This window comes from Canis lupus, chromosome 2 (assembly GCF_003254725.2).
Source record: "Canis lupus dingo isolate Sandy chromosome 2, ASM325472v2, whole genome shotgun sequence".
Taxonomy (NCBI): Eukaryota; Metazoa; Chordata; class Mammalia; order Carnivora; family Canidae; genus Canis; species Canis lupus.
The window spans coordinates 4,255,761-4,278,023 of NC_064244.1; the positions used below are offsets into that span (position 1 = coordinate 4,255,761).

At 35.2% G+C, this 22,263-nt stretch overlaps 1 protein-coding gene across 1 annotated transcript in view; it reads right to left on the reverse strand.

Moving 5' to 3' along the window:
- Nucleotides 1–22,263, reverse strand: part of CCDC7 (coiled-coil domain containing 7) — a 364,544-nt gene that overhangs the window by 318,626 nt on the left and 23,655 nt on the right. The window contains exons 4-5 of the mRNA XM_049096618.1: nucleotides 20,768–20,876; nucleotides 15,278–15,306 (exon numbers count right to left, since the gene is read on the reverse strand). Of these exons, the coding sequence (XP_048952575.1) occupies nucleotides 15,278–15,306; nucleotides 20,768–20,876 (138 nt within the window). The remainder of the gene's footprint in view (nucleotides 1–15,277; nucleotides 15,307–20,767; nucleotides 20,877–22,263) is intronic.

Genomic DNA, 22,263 nt, shown 5'->3' on the forward strand with positions numbered 1-22,263 from the left:
TAAAGGATTCAAGAGACTGCATGACTGCAGAATTTAGATCTAATCAGGCAGAAATTAAAAGTCAGTTAAATGAGATGCAATACAAAATAAAGGTTGCAGAACCATTTACCATTTAAATGGTTCTCAAAAGAAAGCAGGGGTAGCCATCCTTACATCAGATAAACTAAAATTTACCTCAAAGACTGTAGTGAGAGATGAAGAGGGACACTATATCATACTTAAAGGATCTATCCAACAAGAGGAATCAACAATCATCAATATATATGCACCGAATATGGGAGCTGCCAAATATATCAATTAATAACCAAAGTTAAGACATACTTAGATAATAATACAATTATACTTGGTGACTTGAATGTAGCACTTTCTACAAATGACAGGTCTTCTAAGCACAACATCTCCAAAGAAACAAGACCTTTAAATGATACACTGGACCAGATGGATTTCACACATATCTACAGAACTTTACCTCCAAACACAACTAAATACAGATTCTTCTCAAGTGCACATGGAACTTTCTCCAGAATAGACCACATACTGGGTCACAAATCAGGTTTTAACTGATACCAAAAGATTGGGATCGTCCCCTGCATATTCTCAGACCATAATGCCTTGAAATTAGAACTAAATCACAACAAGAAGTTTAGAAGGATTTCAAGCACGTGGAGGTTAAGGACCATCCTGCTAAAAGATGAAAGGGTCAACCAGGAAATTAAGGAAGATGTAAAAAGATTCACGGAAACTAATGAGAATGAAGATACAACCATTCAAAATCTTTGGGATACAGCAAAAGCGGTCCTGAGGGGGAAATACATTGCGATACAAGCAGCCATCCAAAAACTGGAAAGAACTCAAATACAAAGCTAAACTTACACCTAAAGGAGCTAGAGGAAAAAACAGCAAATAGATCCTACACCCAGAAAAGAAGAGAGTTAATAAAGATTCGAGCAGAACTCAATGAAATAGAGACCAGAAAAACTGTGGAACAGATCAACAAAACCAGGAGAGATGGTTCTTTGAAAGAATTAATAAGATAGATAAACCATTAGCCAGCCTTATTAAAAAGAAGAGAAGGAAGACTCAAATTAATAAAATCATGAATGAGAAAGGAGAGATCACTACCAACACCAAGGAAATACAAACGATTTTAAAAGCATATAATGAACAACTAACTATGCGCCAATAAATTAGGCAATCTAGAAGAAATGGACACATTTCTGGAAAGCCACAAACTACCAAAATTGGAACTGGAAGAAATAGAAAACTTGAATAGGCCAATAACCAGGGAGGAAATTGAAGCAGTCATCAAAAACCTCCCAAGACACAAAAGTCCAGGGCCAGATGGCTTCCCAGGGGAATTCTATCAAACGTTTAAAGAAGAAACCATACCTATTCTACTAAAGCTGTTCTGAAGGATAGAAAGAGATGGAATACTTCCAAACTCGTCCTATGAGGCCAGTATCACCTTAATTCCAAAACCAGACAAAGACTCCACCAAAAAGGAAAATTAAGAACAATATCCCTGATGAACACAGATGCAAAAATTCTCAACAAGATACTATCCAATAGGATCCAACAGTACATTAAGAAGATTATTCACCATGACCAAGTAGGATTTATCCCTGGGATGCAGGATTGGTTCAACACTTGTAAAACAATCAATGTGATTCATCATATCAGCTAGAGAAAAAACAAGAACTATATGATTCTCTCAAGAGATGCAGAGAAAGCATTTGACAAAGCACAGCATCCATTCCTGATCAAAACTCTTCAGAGTGTAGGGATAGAGGGAATATTCCTCAACATTTTAAAAGCCATCTATGAAAAGCCCACAGCAAATATCATTCTCAATGGGGAAGCACTGGGAGCCTTTCCCCTAAGATCAGGAACAAGACAGGGATGTCCACTCTCACCACTGCTATTCAACATAGTCCTGGAAGTCCTAGCCTCAGCAATCAGGCAACAAAATGAAATAAAAGGAATTGAAATTGGCAAAGAAGTCAAACTCTCCCTCTTCGCCGATGACATGATACTCTACATAGAAAACCCAAAAGTCTCCACCCCAAGATTGCTAGAACTCATACAGCAATTTGGCAGTGTGGCAGGATACAAAATCAATGCCCAGAAGTCAGTGGCATTTCTATACACTAACAATGACACAGAGGAAAGAGAAATTTCAATCCCATTACAATTGCACCCAAAAGCATAAGATACCTAGGAATTAACCTAACCAAAGAGGTAAAGGATCTATACCCTAAAAACTACAGAACACTTCTGGAAGAAATTGAGGAAGACACAAAGAGATGGAAAAATATTCCATGCTCATGGATTGGAACAATTAATATTGTGAAAATATTAATGTTATCCAGGGCAATTTACACGTTTAATGCAATCCCTATCAATACAATGGACTTTCTTCAGAGAGTTAGAACAAATTATTTTAAGATTTGTGTGGAATCAGAAAAGACCCTGAATAGCCAGGGGACTGTAAAAAAAAGAAAACCATATCTGGGGGCATCACAATGCCAGATTTCAGGTTGTACTAAAAAGCTGTGGTCATCAAGACAGTGTGGTACTGGCACAAAAGCAGACACATAGATCAATGGAACAGAATAGAGAATCCAGAAGTGGACCCTCAACTTTATGGTCAACTAATATTTGACAAAGGAGTAAAGACTATCCACTGGAAAAAAGACAGCCTCTTCAATAAATGGTGCTGGGAAAATTGGACATCCACATGCAGAAGAATGAAACTAGACCACTTTCTTGCACCATACACAAAGATAAACTCAAAATGGATGAAAAATCTAGATGTGAGACAAGATTCCATCAAAATCCTAGAGGAGAACACAGACAACACCCTTTTTGAACTTGGCCACAGTAACTTCTTGTAAGATCCATCCACGAAGGCAAAAGAAACAAAAGCAAAAATGAACTATTGGGATTTCATCAAGATAAGAAGCTTTTGCACAGCAAAGGATACAGTCTACAAAACTAAAAGACAACCTACAGAATGGAAGAAGATATTTGCAAATGACGTATCAGATAAAGGGCTAGTTTCCAAGATCTATAAAGAACTTATTAAACTCAACACCAAAGAAACAAACAATCCAATCATGAAATGGGCAAAAGACATGAGCAGAAATCTCACAGAGGAAGACATCAACAGGGCCAACAAGCACATTAGGAAACGCTCTGCATCACTTGCCATCAGGGAAATACAAATCAAAACCACAATGAGATACCACCTCACACCAGTGAGAATGGGGAAAATTAACAAGACAGGAAACCACAAATGTTGGAGAGGATGTGGAGAAAGGGGAACCGTCTTGCACTGTTGGTGGGATTGTGAACTGGTGCAGCCACTCTGGAAAACTGTGTGGAGGTTCCTCAAAGAGTTAAAAATAGATCTGCCCTACGACCCAGCAATTGCACTGCTGGGGATTTACCCCAAAGATTCAGATGCAGTGAAACGCCGGGTCACCTGCACCCCGATGTTTCTAGCAGCAATGTCCACAATAGCCAAACTGTGGAAGGAGCCTCGGTGTCCATCGAAAGATGGATGGATAAAGAAGATGTGGTCTATGTATACAATGGAATATTACTCAGCCATTAGAAATGACAAATACCCACCATTTGCTTCAACGTGGATGGAACTGGAGGGTATTATGTTGAGTGAAATGAGTCAATCAGAGAAGGACAAACATTATATGTTTTCATTCATTTGGGGAATATAAATAATAGTGAAAGGGAATAGAAGGGATGGGAGAAGAAATTGGTAGGAAATATCAGAAAGGGAGACAGAATATGGAAGACTCCTAACTCTGGGAAATGAACTAGGGGTGGTGGAAGGGGAGGAGGGCAGGGGGTGGGGGTGATTGCATGACAGGCACTGGGGGGGCACTTGACGGGATGAGCACTGGGTGTTATTCTGTATGTTGGCAAATTGAACACCAATAAAAAATAAATTATTAAAAAAAAGAGCTTCTGCACAGTTATCTCAAGTGCACATGGAACATTCCTAAGAATAGATTATATGTTAGGCACAAAACAAGTTTCAATAAATTAAAGAAAAACTAAAATCATACTATGCATCCTTTTCAATCACAATGGTATGAAACTAAATATCAGAAGAAAAAAATGAAAAGAACACAAACACATAGAATCTAAACAATACACAATAAACTGAGGGTCAATGAAGAAATCAAAGAAAAAATTGAAAAATATATGGAGACAGATGAAAATACAACTGTCTAAAATCTTTGGGACACAGCAAAAGTAGTATTAAGAGGGAGATCCATAGCAACACAAGCTTACCTCAAGAAACAAGAAAAATTCAAATAAGCAATCTAATCTTACACCTAAATGAACCAGAAAAAGAACCAAAAAAGCCTAAGGTGAATAGAAAGAAGAAAAATTAATAACGATCAGAATACAAATAAATAGCATAGACTTTTTAAAAAGGAAAAGACCAATGAATGAAACCAAGAGCTGGTTCTTTAAAAAGATAAACAAAATTGATAAACCCTTAGCCAGACTCATCAAGAAAAAAAGAAAAATTCAAATAAATAAAATCAGAAACAAAAGAGCAGAATCAACTTACACCACAGAAATACAACAAAATATAAGAGAATACTATGAAAAATTACATGTCAGCAAACATATAGAGGGCCAATTATCCATTTCTCAAAAGAAATGGATAAAATCCTAGAAATATACAGTCTTCTAAAATTGAATCAGGCAGAGACAGAAAATCTGAAGACCAATTATTAGTAATGAAATTGAATTAGTAATCAAAAAACTGCCAAAAAATAAAAGCCCAGTGGCACCTGGGTGACCAGTCAGTTAAGTGTCTGACTCCATTTTGGCTCAGGTCATAATCTCAGGGTCCTGAGATTGAGCCCCACATCAGGTTCCCTGCTCAGTAGGAAGTTTGCCTCCTTTCTCTCTGTCTTTCTCCCTCTGCCCCTCCCCCTGCTTATGTCTCTCACTCTCTAAAATAAATATATCTTTAAAAATAATAATTAATAAATAAATAAAAATAAATCCAGGACCAGATGGATTCATAGGTGAATTCCACCAAGCATTTAAAGAGTTAATGCCTAGTCTCAAACTATTTCAAAAAACGGAAGGAGTTTCCAAATTCATTCTACAAAGCCAGATTTACCCTAACACCAAAATCAGACAAAGACACCATGAAAAAAAGAAAATAATAGGCCAATATCACCAACGAACATAGGTGCAAAAATCCTCAGCAAAATACAAGTAAACTACATTCAAAATGCATTCACCACAAACCAGAGGCATTTATTCTGGGGTGCCTGGGTGGCTCAGTGAGTTAAGTGTCTGACTTTGGCTCAGGTTACAATCTCCGAATCCTGGGATCAAGCCCTGTGATCAAGCCCTGTGTCATCCTCCTCACTTGGCAGGGAGTCTGTTTGTCCCTCTTCCTCTCTCTTTGCCCCTCCTCCCATTCATGCACACATGCTCACTGTCTCTCAAATAAATAAAATCTTTTAAAAAAGAGATTTATTCTGGGAGTGCGAGGATGGTTTAATATTTACAAATCAATGTGATACATCACATCAACAAAAAGGATTAAAAACCATATGATCATCTCAATAGATGCAGAAGCAGCATTTGAAAAAATTCAATAGCCATTCATGATAAAAATTCTAAAGAAATGGGTTTAGCAGAAACATACACCAACATAACAAAGGCCATATAAACACACACACACACACACACACACAAACACACACACGCACAGTTAACATCATACTCAAAGGGGAAAAAATTAGAGCTTTTCCCCAAAGGTCAGGAACAAGACAGGACATCAATTCTCACTCTCACCACATTTATTCAAGCATAAATCAGGCAAGAAAAACAAATAAAAGGTATCCATATTGGTAAGGAAGAAGTTAAACTGTCATTATGCAAATGGCATAATGCTATACATAGAAAACCCTAAACTATTAGAACTATTAGAAATAATAAATGAATTCAGTAACATTGCAGAATACAAAATTAATATTTAGAAATATGTTGCATTTCTATACACTAATAAGAAATTAGCAGAAGGAGAATTAAGAGAACAATTCTATCTACAATTACACACACACACACACACACACACAAATTAAATACCTGGGAATAAATTTAACAAAGGTGGTGAAAGACCTGTACTCCGAAAGCCATAAAACACTGATGAAAGAAAAGTATGACACAAATAGAAAGCTATTCCACACTTATGGATTTAAAGAACTAATACGGTTAAAATGTCCATACTACCCAAGGCAATCTACAGATTTAATGCAATCCCTATCAAAATAGCAATCGCATTTTCACAGAACTAGAACAAACAATCCTAAAATTTGTATAGAACCACAAAAGATCACAAATAGCTAAAGCGATCTTGAGAAAGAAAAACAAAGCTGGAGGTATCACAATTCCAGATTTCAAGATATACTACAAATCTGTAGTAATGAAAACAGTATGATACTGGTACAAAATCACTCATAGATCAATGGAACAAAATAGAAAATCCAGAAATAAATCTATGCTTACGTGGTCAATTAATCTACAACAAAGAAGGCAAGAATATACAATAGGAAAAAGACACTCTCTTCAATTAATGGTGCTAGGAAAACTGGACAGTGATACGCAAAAGGATGAAACTGGACCACTTTCTACACCACACACAAAAAATGGATTAAATACCTAAAACCATAAAAATCCTAGAAGAGAACACAGATACTTTTTTTCTGATACTGACCATGGCAAATTTTTTCTAGATAGGTCTCCTAAGGAAAGAGAAAAAAAGCAAAATAAACTATTAGGATTACATCAAAATAAGCTTTTGCATAGCAAATGAACTATCAACAAAACAAAAAAAGCAATCTACTGAATGGGAGGAGACATTTGCAAATGATATATCTCATTAGGGGTTAACATCCAAAATATACAAAGAACTATATAACTCAAAATCAAAAAAAAAAAAAAAGAAAGAAAGAAGAAAGAAAAGATAAAGAAAAAACAAAACACAATCCAATAAAAAAAATGGCAGAGACCTAAACAGTTTTCCAAAGAAGACATATAGATAGCCAATAGATACATGAAAAGATACTCAAAATCACTAATTATCAGAGAAATGAAAATTGAAACCACAACAACATATCACCTCACACCTGTCAGAATGGCTAGTAGCAAAAAGACAAGCAATAACTAATGTTGACAAGGATGTAGAGAAAGAGAACTTTCGTATACTGTTGGTGGGAATGTAAGTTGGTGCAGCTATTATGGAAAACAGGATAGAGATTCCTCAAATTGGAATTGAAACGCCAGTCTCTGGTTTTTATTGCAAAATTTAATCTATATTTATTTACTTATTTATTTATAAATAAAATTTTTTTTTTTGTATTTTATAAGAGAATGAGCACAAGAGGGTAGGGGCAGAGGGAGAGGGAGAAGCAGAAACCCTGCTGAGCAAGGAGGAGCCTGATGCCAGGCTTGATCCCAAGAGGCTGGGATCAAGACCTGAGCTGAAGGCAGACACTTAATTGACTGAGCCACTCAGGCTCCACTTAATCTATATTTAATGTAACTACCTACCTGGAAGGATTTATTTCTGCTGGTATCTTATTTTTCTGTATATCATGCTATTTTAGAAACTCATTTCTTTTATTAATTCGTTTTATTTGGTTTAATTTAGCATACTGTTTTGATTCATTTTCCTTTTCTGTATATTTTTTAATTTTTTATTAGTAGTTACCTTAGGAACAGACTCTACACTGAACAGGGAGTTTGTTTAAAATTGTCTCTCTCCCTCTCTTTCTGTCCCTACCACCCCCCTCAAATAAATAAATCTTTTTAAAAAATTAAAAATAAAAAAATTAATTAAGGCAGGGCAAGACAGAGGAACAAATGGCATACTGCTGTATGTACCAAAAAAAAAAAAAAAAAAGGCAAAAATGGAAGTCTTATACCCTAACATGTTAACAATTATACTATGCATCTGGTCAAAACACTCCAATTAAAGGCAGATATCATCATACTTAAATTTTTTCTTTTTTTTTTCTTTTTAAAAAAAATTTTTTTTAAAAAGCTTTCTCTATAGGAAACACATTTTAAATATAAATATATAAATAAGTTAAGTAGAAGAAGTATCATAACAACACTAATCATCAAAAAAAAAAAAAACTGGAGGAACTGTATCAATATCAGACAACAGACTATAGGATGAGAAATATTACCATAGACAAATGAAACACTATTTCATCATAACCAAATGGTCAATTCATACAAAAAGACAAAATAAATTATTGGATTCAACTAGCTATGCTTTGTTTAGGATTTTTTACATCTGCTTACAAGTAAAATTGCCCTATAATTTACCTTTATCTAAATGTCTATATAAGCTGTAGGTTCAAGAATAACATATTCTAACATAGCCTCTTATATCGAGTTGGGGAAATATCTTGGTTTGAGTTCCCCCAAAAGCAGATACCAAGAATTGTGTGCAAGTGGTTTGTAAGGCAAACTCAAAAAACATGGTGAGAGATAAAGAAATCGAACAAAGAATGGTGTATAGACCATACACATGAGTTGTGACTAGGAGAAACTGAGGCTTAATCTCATGAGGGACCATTTTAGAGCATGTGTAAGAATACTTCATACATGCCCATGAAGGATACTTATTCATCCATTCTGGGAATATTAGCTCTGCAGCAGTCCCAGTCTGCCAGTCCTGTGGGACCTCTACAGCCAGACACAGCTGTCAGGCAAAGAAACATGATGTACTTCAATTAGAAGCTAGAATGAATTTCTGAACTTGGATCGGACAGTTGTTTGAGGTTCAATGAAACTATTATTGTACATCATGTAAAAAAAAAAATCCACCTCTGTAGGATGGTAGCCTCTAATCCCACAGTACCTAGTCTTGCAGGGCCTGGAAATTAATATTACCAAAGTAGATCACTGGGAGTGATGAGAAGAGGAGGCAAATCTAACCTTTTTGATTCCTGGACCTGTGTAACTCTAGTAACTGGGAACATAGCACCACAGTTGGTTCAACACGTATACCACATCTTGCTGGACAGCACTCTACCACCCACCTCATGCTGTATTATTATGGAGCTGAACATAAGGACTGTTATATATTCCTGGTGAACCAAACCTTTGATTCTTGTATGGACACTCATCTCTAATTTTATTTGCCTTACCTTCAAATTTGTCTAACAATAATAAAGCCATGCTAGCTTTAAGTTACCATATATTTGTCTATCCTTTACCTTTATTTTTTAGTTTTTATTCTATTTTTGTAGTCACCATGCAGTGCATTATATCCCCAGAACTTATTTATCTTATACTAAAAGCTTCTATCTTTTGATCATCATCACTCATTTCTCCCACCTCTCATCTCCCCACCACCTCTGCCTACCACCAATCTGTTCTCAATCCAGTTTTTTTACATATAAGTCAGATCATACTTTGTCTTTCCTTGTTTGACTTATTCCCCTTAGCGCAATGTGCTCAAGGTCCATCCATACTGCTGCATATGGCAGAATTTCCTTCTTCTTTATGTAAGAGTAATACTCCATTGAATATATAGATACCACATTTTCTTTATCCATTCATTAACTGAGGGACATTTAAGTTGTTTCCGTGTCTTTGGCTTTTGTGAATAATGCTGCAATAACCATAGGGGTGCATTATCTCTTCAAGATGATTTCATTTCCTTTTGATATATACCCAGAAGTGAAATTTCTAGAACATGCTGTAGTTACATTTCTAGATTTTTGAGAAATTCTGTATTTTTTCCTTAGTGGAAATTTACATTGCCACCAGTCATATACAAGAGTTGCCATTTCAACTAATATTCGATAAAGGAGGAAAGACTATCCATTGGAAGAAAGACAGTCTCTTCAATAAATGGTGCTGGGAAAATTGGACATCCACATGCAGAAGAATGAAACTAGACCACTCTCTTGCACCATACACAAAGATAAACTCAAAATGGATGAAAGATCTAAATGTGAGACAAGATTCCATCAAAATCCTAGAGAAAAACACAGGCAACACCCTTTTTGAACTCGGCCATAGTAACTTCTTGCAAGATACATCCACGAAGGCAAAAGAAACAAAAGCAAAAATGAACTATTGGGACTTCATCAAGATAAGAAGCTTTTGCACAGCAAAGGATACAGTCAACAAAACTCAAAGACAAACTACAGAATGGGAGAAGATATTTGCAAATGACATATCAGATAAAGGGCTAGTTTCCAAGATCTATAAAGAACTTCTTAAACTCAACACCAAAGAAACAAACAATCCAATCATGAAATGGGCAAAAGACATGAACAGAAATCTCACAGAGGAAGACATAGACATGGCCAACATGCACATGAGAAAATGCTCTGCATCACTGGCCATCAGGGAAATACAAATCAAAACCACGATGAGATACCACCTCACACCAGTGAGAATGGGGAAAATTAACAAGGCAGGAAACAACAAATGTTGGAGAGGATGTGGAGAAAAGGGAACCCTCATACACTGTTGGTGGGAATGTGAACTGGTGCAGCCACTCTGGAAAACTGTGTGGAGGTTCCTCAAACAGTTAAAAATATACCTGCCCTACGACCCAGCAATTGCACTATTGGGGATTTACCCCAAAGATACAAATGCAATGAAACGCCAGGACACCTGCACCCCGATGTTTATAGCAGCAATGGCCACGATAGCCAAACTGTGGAAGGAGCCTCGGTGTCCAACGAAAGATGAATGGATAAAGAAGATGTGGTTTATGTATACAATGGAATATTACTCAGCTATTAGAAATGACAAATACCCACCATTTGCTTCAACGTGGATGGAACTGGAGGGTATTATGCTGAGTGAAGTAAGTCAGTCGGAGAAGGACAAACATTATATGTTCTCATTCATTTGGGGAATATAAATAATAGTGAAAGGGAATATAAGGGAAGGGGGAAGAAATGTGTGGGAAATATCAGAAAGGGAGACAGAACGTAAAGACTGCTAACTCTGAGAAACGAACTAGGGGTGGTGGAAGGGGAGGAGGGCGGGGGGTGGGAGTGAATGGGTGACGGGCACTGGGTGTTATTCTGTATGTTAGTAAATTGAACACCAATTAAAAAAAAATTAAAAATAAATAAAAAAAAAAAACAAAAAAAAAATAAAATAAAATAAAATAGGAAAAAAAAAAAAAAAAAAAAAAAAACAAGAGTTGCCATTTCTTCATATCCTTGCAAGCATGTGTTCTCTTATCTATTTTATGATAGTCATTCTAATAAGTATGGGGTGATATCTCATTGTGGTTTTGATTTGCATTTCCCTAATGATCAGTGACACTGAACACCATTCCATATACACATTGGCCATTTGAATGTCTTCTTTGGAAAAAAATGTTCTTCTGTCCCATTTTTTAATTGGATTGTTTGGGTCTCCCCCCCGCACCCCCCCCCACAGAGAATTGTATAAATTTGGTATATATTTTGGATATTAACCCCTTATCAGATATATGCTTTACAAACATTTTCACCCATTCCAGAGGTTATCTTTTCATCTTGTTGATGGTTTACTGTGCAGAAGGTTTTTAGGGTTTTTTTCCTAAGATTTTACTTATTTATTCATGAGAGACAGAGAGAAAGAGGCAGAGACATAGGCAGAGGGAGAAGCAGTCTCCCTGTGGGGAACCCAATGTGGGACTTGATCCCAGGACCCCAGGATCATGTCCTGAGTGAAAGGCAGATGCTCAACCACTGAGCTACCCAGGCATCCCTCTTTTTTTTATTGAAGTATAATTGACACACAATGTTACATTAGTTTCAGGTGTACAACATAGTGATTTGACAAATTTATACATCATGCTGTGTTCAATGCAAATGTAGCTACTATCTGTCACCATACAATGCTATTACAATATCACTGACTACATTCCCTATGCTGTACCTTTCTTCCCTCTGACTTATTCATTACATAATTTAAAGCCTGAATGTCTCACTTCCCTTTACTTTTGGCCCACTCCCATCATCTCCAACAACCAAACTCTCTAGTTTGTTCTCCATATTTATGGCTTTGTCCATAATTATTTTGTTCATTTGTTTCGTTCCATATGAGTGAAATCATATATTTGTCATTCTCTGACATATTTCACTTAGTATAAAACATTAAGCCCATCCATGCTGTCACAAATGGTGAGATCTCATTCTTTTCATAACCAAATTAATATTCCACTGTATACATATGCCCATCTTCTTTATCTATTCATCTATTGATGTATATATCCATATGTTAAGTATTGTGAATAATGCTACAACGAAAAAGGAGGTATGCATATATTTTTGAGTTAAGGTTTTTGCTTTTAAACTTAAACTGGAGGGATCCCTGGGTGGCACAGCGGTTTAGCGCCTGCCTTTGGCCCAGGGCATGATCCTGGAGACCCGGGATCGAATCCCACGTCGGGCTCCCGGTGCATGGAGCCTGCTTCTCCCTCTGCCTGTGTCTCTGCCTCTCTCTCTCTCTCTCTCTGTGTGACTATCATAAATAAATAAAAATTTTAAAAAACTTAAAACTGAAGAAACTAGTAAAGGAAAAAGAAAAAAGAGCTAATCCAAGAAACTCGATAACACAAAATTTAATAGATACCTTGTACTCAGTCTTGGACAAGAATGCTGCTAAGTGTCAGAGGGATGGGTAGTTCAAAAGAAATCTTTTGAAAATCTTTTTAGTAAGTTTGTTTTTGTATTGATAAAGGAGAAGAAATTCTTAAATGATCTTTGAAGTAGTATAGGTTTGAGCAAAAGAGTAACTGTATTGATGTTAAGAGTTAGAATCTCACTGTGGAAAGGACATATACACATGAAATGAAAGCAAGAATAAGTCCTGAAGTGAGAGACTGGAATTCAAGGTGTCTGTGAGAATTCCAGATTTCTAAATATATCTATTCATGTATATATTCATGTATATGTTCACTTTAATTATATATAGGGATAAGAGTATATGAACTATGTATATGTATATGTGTGCATACCTACATACATTTCCCAGTTCTATCTGTTGAAACGGTAGAAAAGCAAAGACAGTCCAGGATCACTGGGCAAAATTAACTAACAGATCTTGGTTTCTAATACCATTCCTCATTAAAGAAATAATATTTTATGAGCAAGATGGTGAATATGAAGCCTAAAATCCCCCTTCCTCTAGAAAAATAGGGTTTTAACATCAAACAACCCAAATGCTTCTGAGAAATCCAAAAAATAGTTAAAAGTTTCCTGTACCTTAGACAAGGACAAAATCAACTACATCAAAGTCCAATAAAAAAAAATTGATACTCTCAAGATTAACTGCCCAGAGCCTCTCCCTATTCTCACACAATGCAGTACAATTAGGAAGAAGTCCCTCAACTCTTATTTTCCCCTTGGGTATGGAAAGGAGTAAAACACACATCCAACATTCTGACAATTGCGGCACGGGGTTGTCCAAGAGGCCAGTTTCCCTCTTGCCTCTATCCAAGTACTGATAGCAAAAGGATGCCAGATTGAGAATCTCAGAACTAAAAACAGAGTACACCATGCACCAGTGTTTGCAGTAACAAAAGCAGACATTAGGTGGAGCTCCGGTACTGAAATTTATAATAGTATCAGAGAGGCACTAGGGGGAGTACCTGAGTAGAAACCTACAAGCCTCATGCATAAACCCAGATGGAACATCTACTCAAAAAAGACTTAAGAGGTCTCCAGAATCCAGGCACACTAAATGGAGAAAGTCTTCCCTATAGAAAATCAGACCACAAACTCTAGAAGAGTTGGCTGATGCTTCAGATGCCAAATCTGAAAAACAAAAAAGTAGTAAGACATACAAAGGAAAGGGGAATCTTAGCACATTTAAAAGAAAAAATTATATCTCCAGAAACTAAAGCAGCAGAAATATACGAATTGCCAAAAAATTCAAAATTGTCATGATAAGGATACTTAATGAGCTAAAAGAGAGCATAAATAAACAACCAAAGGAAATCAGGAAGGGATGCCTGGGTGGTTTGGCAGTTGAGCATCTGCCTTCGGCTCAGGTTGCGATCCCAGAGTTCCAGGATCGAGTTCCAAATTGGGCTTCCTGTAAGGAACCTACTTCTCCCTCTGCCTGTGTCTCTGTCTCTCTTTGTGTGTCTCTCATGAATAAATAAAATCTTTAAAAATAAAAACAAAGGAAATCAGGAAAGCAATACATGAACATGAGAATATTAAAAAAATAAAAGCTATGGGGCAGCCTGGGTATCTCAGTGGTTGAGTATCTGCCTTCCCCTCCTGGCGTGATCCTGGTCTGGGGATTCAGATCTGCTTTGGGCTTCCTGTGAGGAGCCTGTTTCTCCTTCTGTCTATGTCTCTGCCTCTCTCTGTGTCTCTCATGAATAAATAAATACAATCTTAAAAAAATTAAAACTATGAAGAAAAACTACACAGAAATTCAGAAACTAAAGAATACAATAATTGAATTGAAAAATTCATTATAGCACCTCAACGACAGACTTGACCAGGTAGAAGAAAGAATCGGTAAACTGGAAGACAAGACCTTCAAAATAATCAAGGCAAAAGAAAAAAAAAAGAAGATAGCATGGAACAGAAAAAAAATATATGAGAATTGAAGAAGTAAGAAAAAAGAAAGGAGCATGAGACTTATCTGAAGAAATAATGACTGAAAGTTTCCCAAGTCTAAGGAGAAAAACAGACATATGAATTCAAATAACTTGACAAACTCTAACTAGGAAAATATCTGAGGAGATCTACACTGAGATCAAACTGTCACAAGTCACAGAGAAGGGCAGCCCAGGTGGCTCAGTGGTTTACCGCCACCTTTGGTGCAGGGCCTGATCCTGGAGACCCAGGATTGAGTCCCGCATCAGGCTGCCTGCATGGAGCCCTGCTTCTCCCTTTGCCTGTGTCTCTGCCTCTCTCTCTCTGTCTCTCTGTCTCTCATGAATAAATAAAATAAAATCTTTAAAAAAAATAGTCACAAAGAACCTTGTCAACAGCAAGAGAGTAACATACAAGAAAATTCTCATCAGATCATCAGCATGTTTCTAACCATTAAGATTATGGGCTACAAGGAGGAGGTTGATATAGTCAATGCACTGAAAGAAAAACTGCCAAACAAAAATACTATAATCTGGCAAAACTGTCCTTCAAATATGAGGGAGAAATCAAGACTTTCTCAGATAAAAAGAACTGCTGAAAGGAAATCATCACCACTAGACCTTCCGTACAAGAAATTCTGAAGGGAGTCCTAAAAGTCCTGAAAGTTAAAAGAAAAAGACATTAAACATCAACACAAAACCATATGAAAAATATAAAATTCCCTGATAAAGGTAAATATATTAACAAATATCCTGTACTATAAAGTAGGTGAATAAACCCTGTATAAATCTGGTACAGAATTTTTTAAAGATGAAAATTATAAATCTAAATTATATATTACTATGCAATGTAAAATGAGGTAATTTATGTCATTAGTAACATAAAATAGGAGGGGCAGGGATGTAGAGTTCTCACGTGCAATAAAGTTATTATCAAATTAAAATAAATTGTTATAACTTGAATAAATTTTATATAATTGCAATGGTAACCACAAAGGAAATATCTACAGAATATACAAAAAGGGAAACAATAAGGGAATCAAAATATGTCACTACAAAAAAAAAAAATCAACAAAACACAAAAGAAGATACCAAGAGAGAAAAAGAGGAACCCAAAGCTACCAAACAGAAATCATTAAAATAATGGCAATAGTAAGCCTTTCCTACCAGTAATTACATTAAGTGTAAGTGGATTAAACACACCAATGAGAAGACACAGAATACAAAATTAAAAAAAAAATCCAACTATATGTTGCCTATAAGAGGCTCTCCTTAAGTCTTAGGACTCACACAGGCTCAGAATAGAGGGCTAGAAGAAGATATTCCACAGAAAAAGGAACCTAAAGATAGCAGGGGTGGCCATTCTTAGACAAAATAGAAATTAAGACAAAACTACCAAAAAAAGAAAACAAAGGATACTATAAAATGATAAAAGGGTCAACTCATTAGGAAGATATAAAATTATAAATATACATGCACCTGACATTAAAGCATCCAAATATATGAAGCAAACACTAACAGAACCAAAGGGAGAAACAGACAGCAACACAATAATAGAATATTTCAATATCCCTACTTTCAGTTATGTCAAGAACAATTAGACAACATATCAATTAGGGCTTAATAATACTGTAAAATAGATAGACCTAACAAACCTATGAGAATATCCCACCCAACAACAGCAAAATACATGTTCTCCTCAAGCATATATAGAACATTTTTCAACATGTTAGGACACAAAACAAGTTTTAACAATTTTAAGATCAAAATCACACAAAGCAAATTTTCAAATACAATGGGGTAAAACTAGAAATCAGTAGCAGAAAGAAAAAAAATCCAGGGATCCCTGGGTGGCGCAGCGGTTTGATGCCTGCCTTTGGCCCAGGGCGCGATCCTGGAGACCCGGGATCAAATCCCACATCAGGCTCCCGGTGCATGGAGCCTGCTTCTCCCTCTGCCTGTGTCTCCGCCTCTCTCTCTCTCTCTCTCTCTCTCTGTGACTATTATAAATATATAAAAAATTTAAAAAAAAATCCACAACTATGTGAAAATTAAACAACATGCTCTTCAACAACCCACAGATCAAAGAAAAAATCATAAAGGAATTTAGAAAATATCTGAAGGTAAATGGAAACAAAACACAAAATACCAAAACTATGAATTCAGCAAATCAGTACAAAAAGTTTATGGTAGTAAATGTTTACACTTAAAAAAATCACAAACCAACAGCCTAACCTTTCACCTAAAGGAACAATAAAAAAAAATTTTTTTAACTCAGTGTTTGCAGAAGAAAGGAGATCATAAATATTAGAGCAGAGATAAATGAAATGGAGAATTAGAAAACATGATACCAAAGGTAATTTTTGAAAAGTGACAAACCCTTGGGTAGATTAAGAATGAAAAAAAAGAGAAAACATTTAAATAACTAAAATTGGAAATGAAAGAGGAGATATTACATCGATGTCCACTCACTCAAAGACTATAAAAGATTTTTTGGATAACTTAGAAGAAATGGACAAATTCCTAGAAACATACAATCTACCAAGGCCTGAACTCTGAACAGACCTGTAACTAGTAAAGAGATTGAAACAGTAATCAAAAACCTCCTAACAAATAAAAGCCCAAAACCAGATGGCTTCACTGGAGAATTCTATCATTTTAAAAAGAATACCAACCCTTCTCAAACTCTTCCAAAGAATCAAAAAGGAGGAAACTCGTAAACCAACTCCATGAGGTCAGCATTATGATATCAAAACCAAACAAAGACATAAAAAAACTACAGACCAATATTCCTGATTAATAATGATGAAAAAATGATGCAAAAATTCTAAATAAAATACTAGCAAACAGAATTTTAAAGCATATTAAGGAGCACCTGAGTGGCTCAGTTGGTGAAGCATTCAGCTCAGGTCTTGTCTAATGATCAAAGCCCAGCATTTGGCTCCACACTGTGTATGGAGCCTACTTTCAAAAAAAAAAAAAAGCACATTAAAAGGGTCACACAGTAAAATCAAATAGAATTTATGTGTGAACATAAGCCTAGCTCACTCACTATTTGTAATGATATGAAACAATTTAATATACCACATAAACAAAATGAAGGACAAAAACCACATGATCATCTTGACAAAAAATCAACACTCCTTCCTGATTAAAAAAAAATCAATAAACTAAGAATAGAAGCAAACTAACTCAACATAAAAGTCCACATATAAACAGGCCACACAAAGAGCATATTTACTGGAGAAAGACTGATAGATTTTTCTCTAGGATTAAGAACAAGGCAAATATTTGCAAAGCATATATTTGATAAGGGATTAATATCCAAAATAGAAAAGGAACTAATACAACTCAATAGTAAAAAAAAAGATTTTTTTTTCCAAGGAAGACATACAAATGGCCAACAACATGAAAAGGTACTCAACACCCCTAATCATTGTCAAGCAAATGCAAATCAAAATCACAATGAAATACTCTCACACGTGCTAGAATGGCTATTATCAAAAAGATAAGAGAAAACAATTGTTTTTTTTTTTTAATATTTTATTTATTTATCCATGAGAGACAAAGAGAGAGAGGCAGAGACACAGGCAAAGGGAGAAGCAGGCTCCATTCAGGGACCCCGATATGAGACTCGGTCCCAGGACTCCAGGATCACGACCTGAGCCAAGGGCAGATGTGCTTAACCGCTGAGCCATGGAAGCGTCCCAGAGAAAACAATTGTTGACAATGATTTGGAGAAAAGGAATCCTATGCACCATTGGTGGGAAAGGAAATTGGTACAGCAACCATGGAAAACAGCAAGAAGACTCCTCTAAAACTTAGAAACAGGGCAGCCCCTGTGGCTCAGCGGTTTAGCACCGCCTTTGGCCCAGGGCATGATCCTGGAGACCCAGGATGGAGTCCCGCATTGGGCTCCCTGCATGGAGCCTGCTTCTCCCTCTGCCTGTGTCTCTGCCTCTCTCTGTCTCTCATGAATAAATAAATCTAAAAAAAAAAAAAAAAAAAAAACCTCTATACGTAAAAAAAATAAAACTTAAAAACAGAACTGCCGTATGATCTAGCAATCCTACTTCCAGATACATATCCAAAGAAAGCAAATTAGTATCTCAAAGAAATACATGCACTCCCATGTTCATTGCAGCATTATTCACAATAACAAAAATATGGAAAAAAACCCTAAGTGTTTCTGGATGGATGATTGGATAAAGAAATTGTAAGACACACACACAGGAATATTATTCCACCACAAAAAGATGGAAATCCTGACATTTGTGACAACAGGGATAAATCTGGAAGACCTTATGCTAAGTGAAATAAGCCAGACACAAAAAGACAAATACTGCATGATCTCACTTATAAGTGGATCTTGAATGAAAGAAAGAAAGAAAGAAAGAAAGAAAGAAAGAAAGAAAGAAAGAAAAAGAAAAGAAAAGAAAGAAAGGAAAGAAAGAGAAAAAGAAAATCAGCCAGCCAAACTCATAGTAACAGAGTAGAATGGTGGTTACCAGGGGCTAGGGGCCATAAGGAGTTTATTGTTTAACGCATACAGTTTCAGTTTTGCAAGATGAAGAGTTCTGAGATGGATGAGGGTGATTGTTGTACAATATTAATGTATTTAATACCACTGAACTGTACACTTAAAAATGGTTAATACAGTAAGTTATGTTCTGTGTATTTTGCCACAATAAAAAATTAGAAAAAATATTATCAATATACATATAAATGAATGTGCATATACAGACATATACATCATGTGAATGCATATATATGCATGTGTATATATATGTGTGTGTGTATATATACTCACAGCATATTAGAAAACATGTTCTAAAATGTCAATGGTGTATATATACTAGATTTAAATTATAGGTTACTTGTTTTCCTATATACTTTTCTCAATTTCAAATGCTCTACAATAATACACTTATCATCAGGGGTGCCCAGGTGACTCAGTTGGTTAAGCATCCATCTCTTGGTTTTGGCTCAGGAGATGAGATTGAGTCCCCAAGTCTGTACTCAGTGGGGAATCTGTTAAGATTCTCTCTCCTTCTCCCTCTGTCCCTCCTCCTACTCCTACTCTCTCTCTCAAAATAAATAAATAAATCGTTAACAAAATAAAAATAATATGTGTACAAATGAAAAAATAAATACCATTTTCTAAAAGTAAAAAATAATAAAAGTGCATTACCAAATAGTATGTCCAGTATTATTTCTTTTTTTTCTTTATCTTTATAACTTTGGAAAATCAGGAAGGGAAACAAAAATATGTGAATAATAGTTGGGTTATCTTGGGAAAATAGGATTATGGCCATTTTTGTTTTCTTCTTTATTCATGTATTTTTTGAAATTTTCATTAATTATATTATTTTATAATATAAATTATCTTATTTGGATGGAACCAGAGGGTATTATACTAAGTGAAATAAGTCAATCAAAGAAAGACAAATACCATATGATTTCACTCATATGTAGAATTTAAGAAACAAAACAGTTGAATGTAGGGGAAGGGAAGGAAAAATAAAATAAAAACAGAGAGAGAGGCAAACCCTAAGAGACTCTTAACTGTAGGAAACAAACTGAGGGTTGCTGGAGGAGAGGGGGTGAGGAATGGAGTAACTGAGTGATGAGTATTCAGGAAGGCACTTGATGTAATAAGCACTGGGTCTTATATGCAACTGATGAATCGCTAAATTCTACCCCTGAAACTAATAATACACTATATGTTAACTAAATTGAGTTTAAATTAAAATGTTTTTTAAACAATATAAATACTATTAATACCACAATATATTTTCATTTGTAAATATGAAAAACTAATAACCCAATCAATGCTGTAAAGTAAAATTCACAGATCTAAATGCCTACCTTAAGAATAGAAAAAATAAATAATACTATCCAATGCCTTTTATAACTCCTTAAAGCATTGTATCTAGAATACTACTACTAAATGGATAATCACATTCAAGTTCAAACAGCCAATATAGTTTTAAATATCGTATTGCTAAAATTACCCTTAATAACAACTAATGATTTTAATAAATATAAAATTTATTAATACAAAAATTTTTATTAACATTACAAAGAATTTAAATCATTATAACATTAAATATTTTATACTTGATAGTTTACACAGAATACATACATTACGTTCTTCCTTAGCTGCTTCTTCTAACTGAGCTACAAATTGTGAGCAACATATCAAGAATGAATTCAGATCATCCTCAACCTTTTCAAAAGAATAACAAAACAAAGTTACTTTTATTTTGGAATCCATATGCATACCCATCTACATTTCAGTATATTTAATTATTTTTGAAAATATTTTTTGTCTATAATTTACATCCCTTCAAAGATATAAGACCTGAAATCATGCTTCAAATGCTATACTAGCAAGTTCTCCCAGAAAGTGGAAGAGAGTATATTCTGGGGAATATATATGCCTATGAATGAAATATATCTCAAGTCTTTTATTTTCCTCTACACAGTTGCAGAAAATTAAGCATCCCAGATTTAGACTCCTGAAGTTTATGAGTACCCAAAAAAAGGTAGCCACTCTATATATACCTTAGAAATATCTCTTTGTGTTAAAAAATGAATGCTCATTATGACTTCTGAATATAATTATACTTGCCAAGAGCTATAGTCTTTTACCCTCACTTAATGGGCAAGTGAACACTTTGAGGAAAAAATAGTGACAGATTAAAATATCACAATGACAATCTTTTTTAGTAGAGCAGTGATTTGTAAATCAGAAACAACCTATGATAAACAAATCTCAGTTGCTTATATACAGTTAGGATTCTCACAGAATGTTCTCCATGAGGAATATATTCATTCAACGTTGTATTTTAAAACACACTCACAGGCTGATACACTTTTTTTTTGTCATGATAAAGACATAGCCATATAGGAGAGGAGAAAAACTGAATTAGTCATTCAGGAAAGTGGGAAAATGAACGAAATAGAGTTACTAATTATAAATATAAATGAGATGATAGGCATACTTGGGGGTTTTTTTCTACTCATATTCAGACACCACAAATATTGAGATGATGATTGATTTGATCAAGACTACAGTTTAACAAAATAAAATCAATATAGCATGGAAGAAAAAGAAAGTACATATGCATGGGTGCAATAATAATAATGGGCCATGGAATTTAAGGTAGGTAAGACCACAAGGAAGCTTTGGGACATTAAAAGTCAGTAAAACCAATGAATTATAGTTCCCAATGGAATCAAAGGACTTTTGGAGTCAGAATATTAGACAGACTAAGTGGGAAAAATAAGAGGTAGTGACCAGAGATTAAAATGATTGAAACTTAAATACAGAAAAGTTAAAGTTACTGGTTATGATAAAGACTAGAGGATATCACCTTGTCAGTTAGTTGCCGAGATGTGCTAAAAGACAAACATTGGAGGAAAGAAACCTAATGAACTGGGATGCCAGATTATTTGAAAAGATCTACATGGATATCAAAATCATAAAAAATTATGATAACAGTGCTTTAAGACAAGTATCTAATAGTCTTATAATATTATAATAGAGAGTCTTAGTTGCCTACTAACAGGACCTCAATTTTATTAGGGATGCCAATGTGCATAGTTAGTAG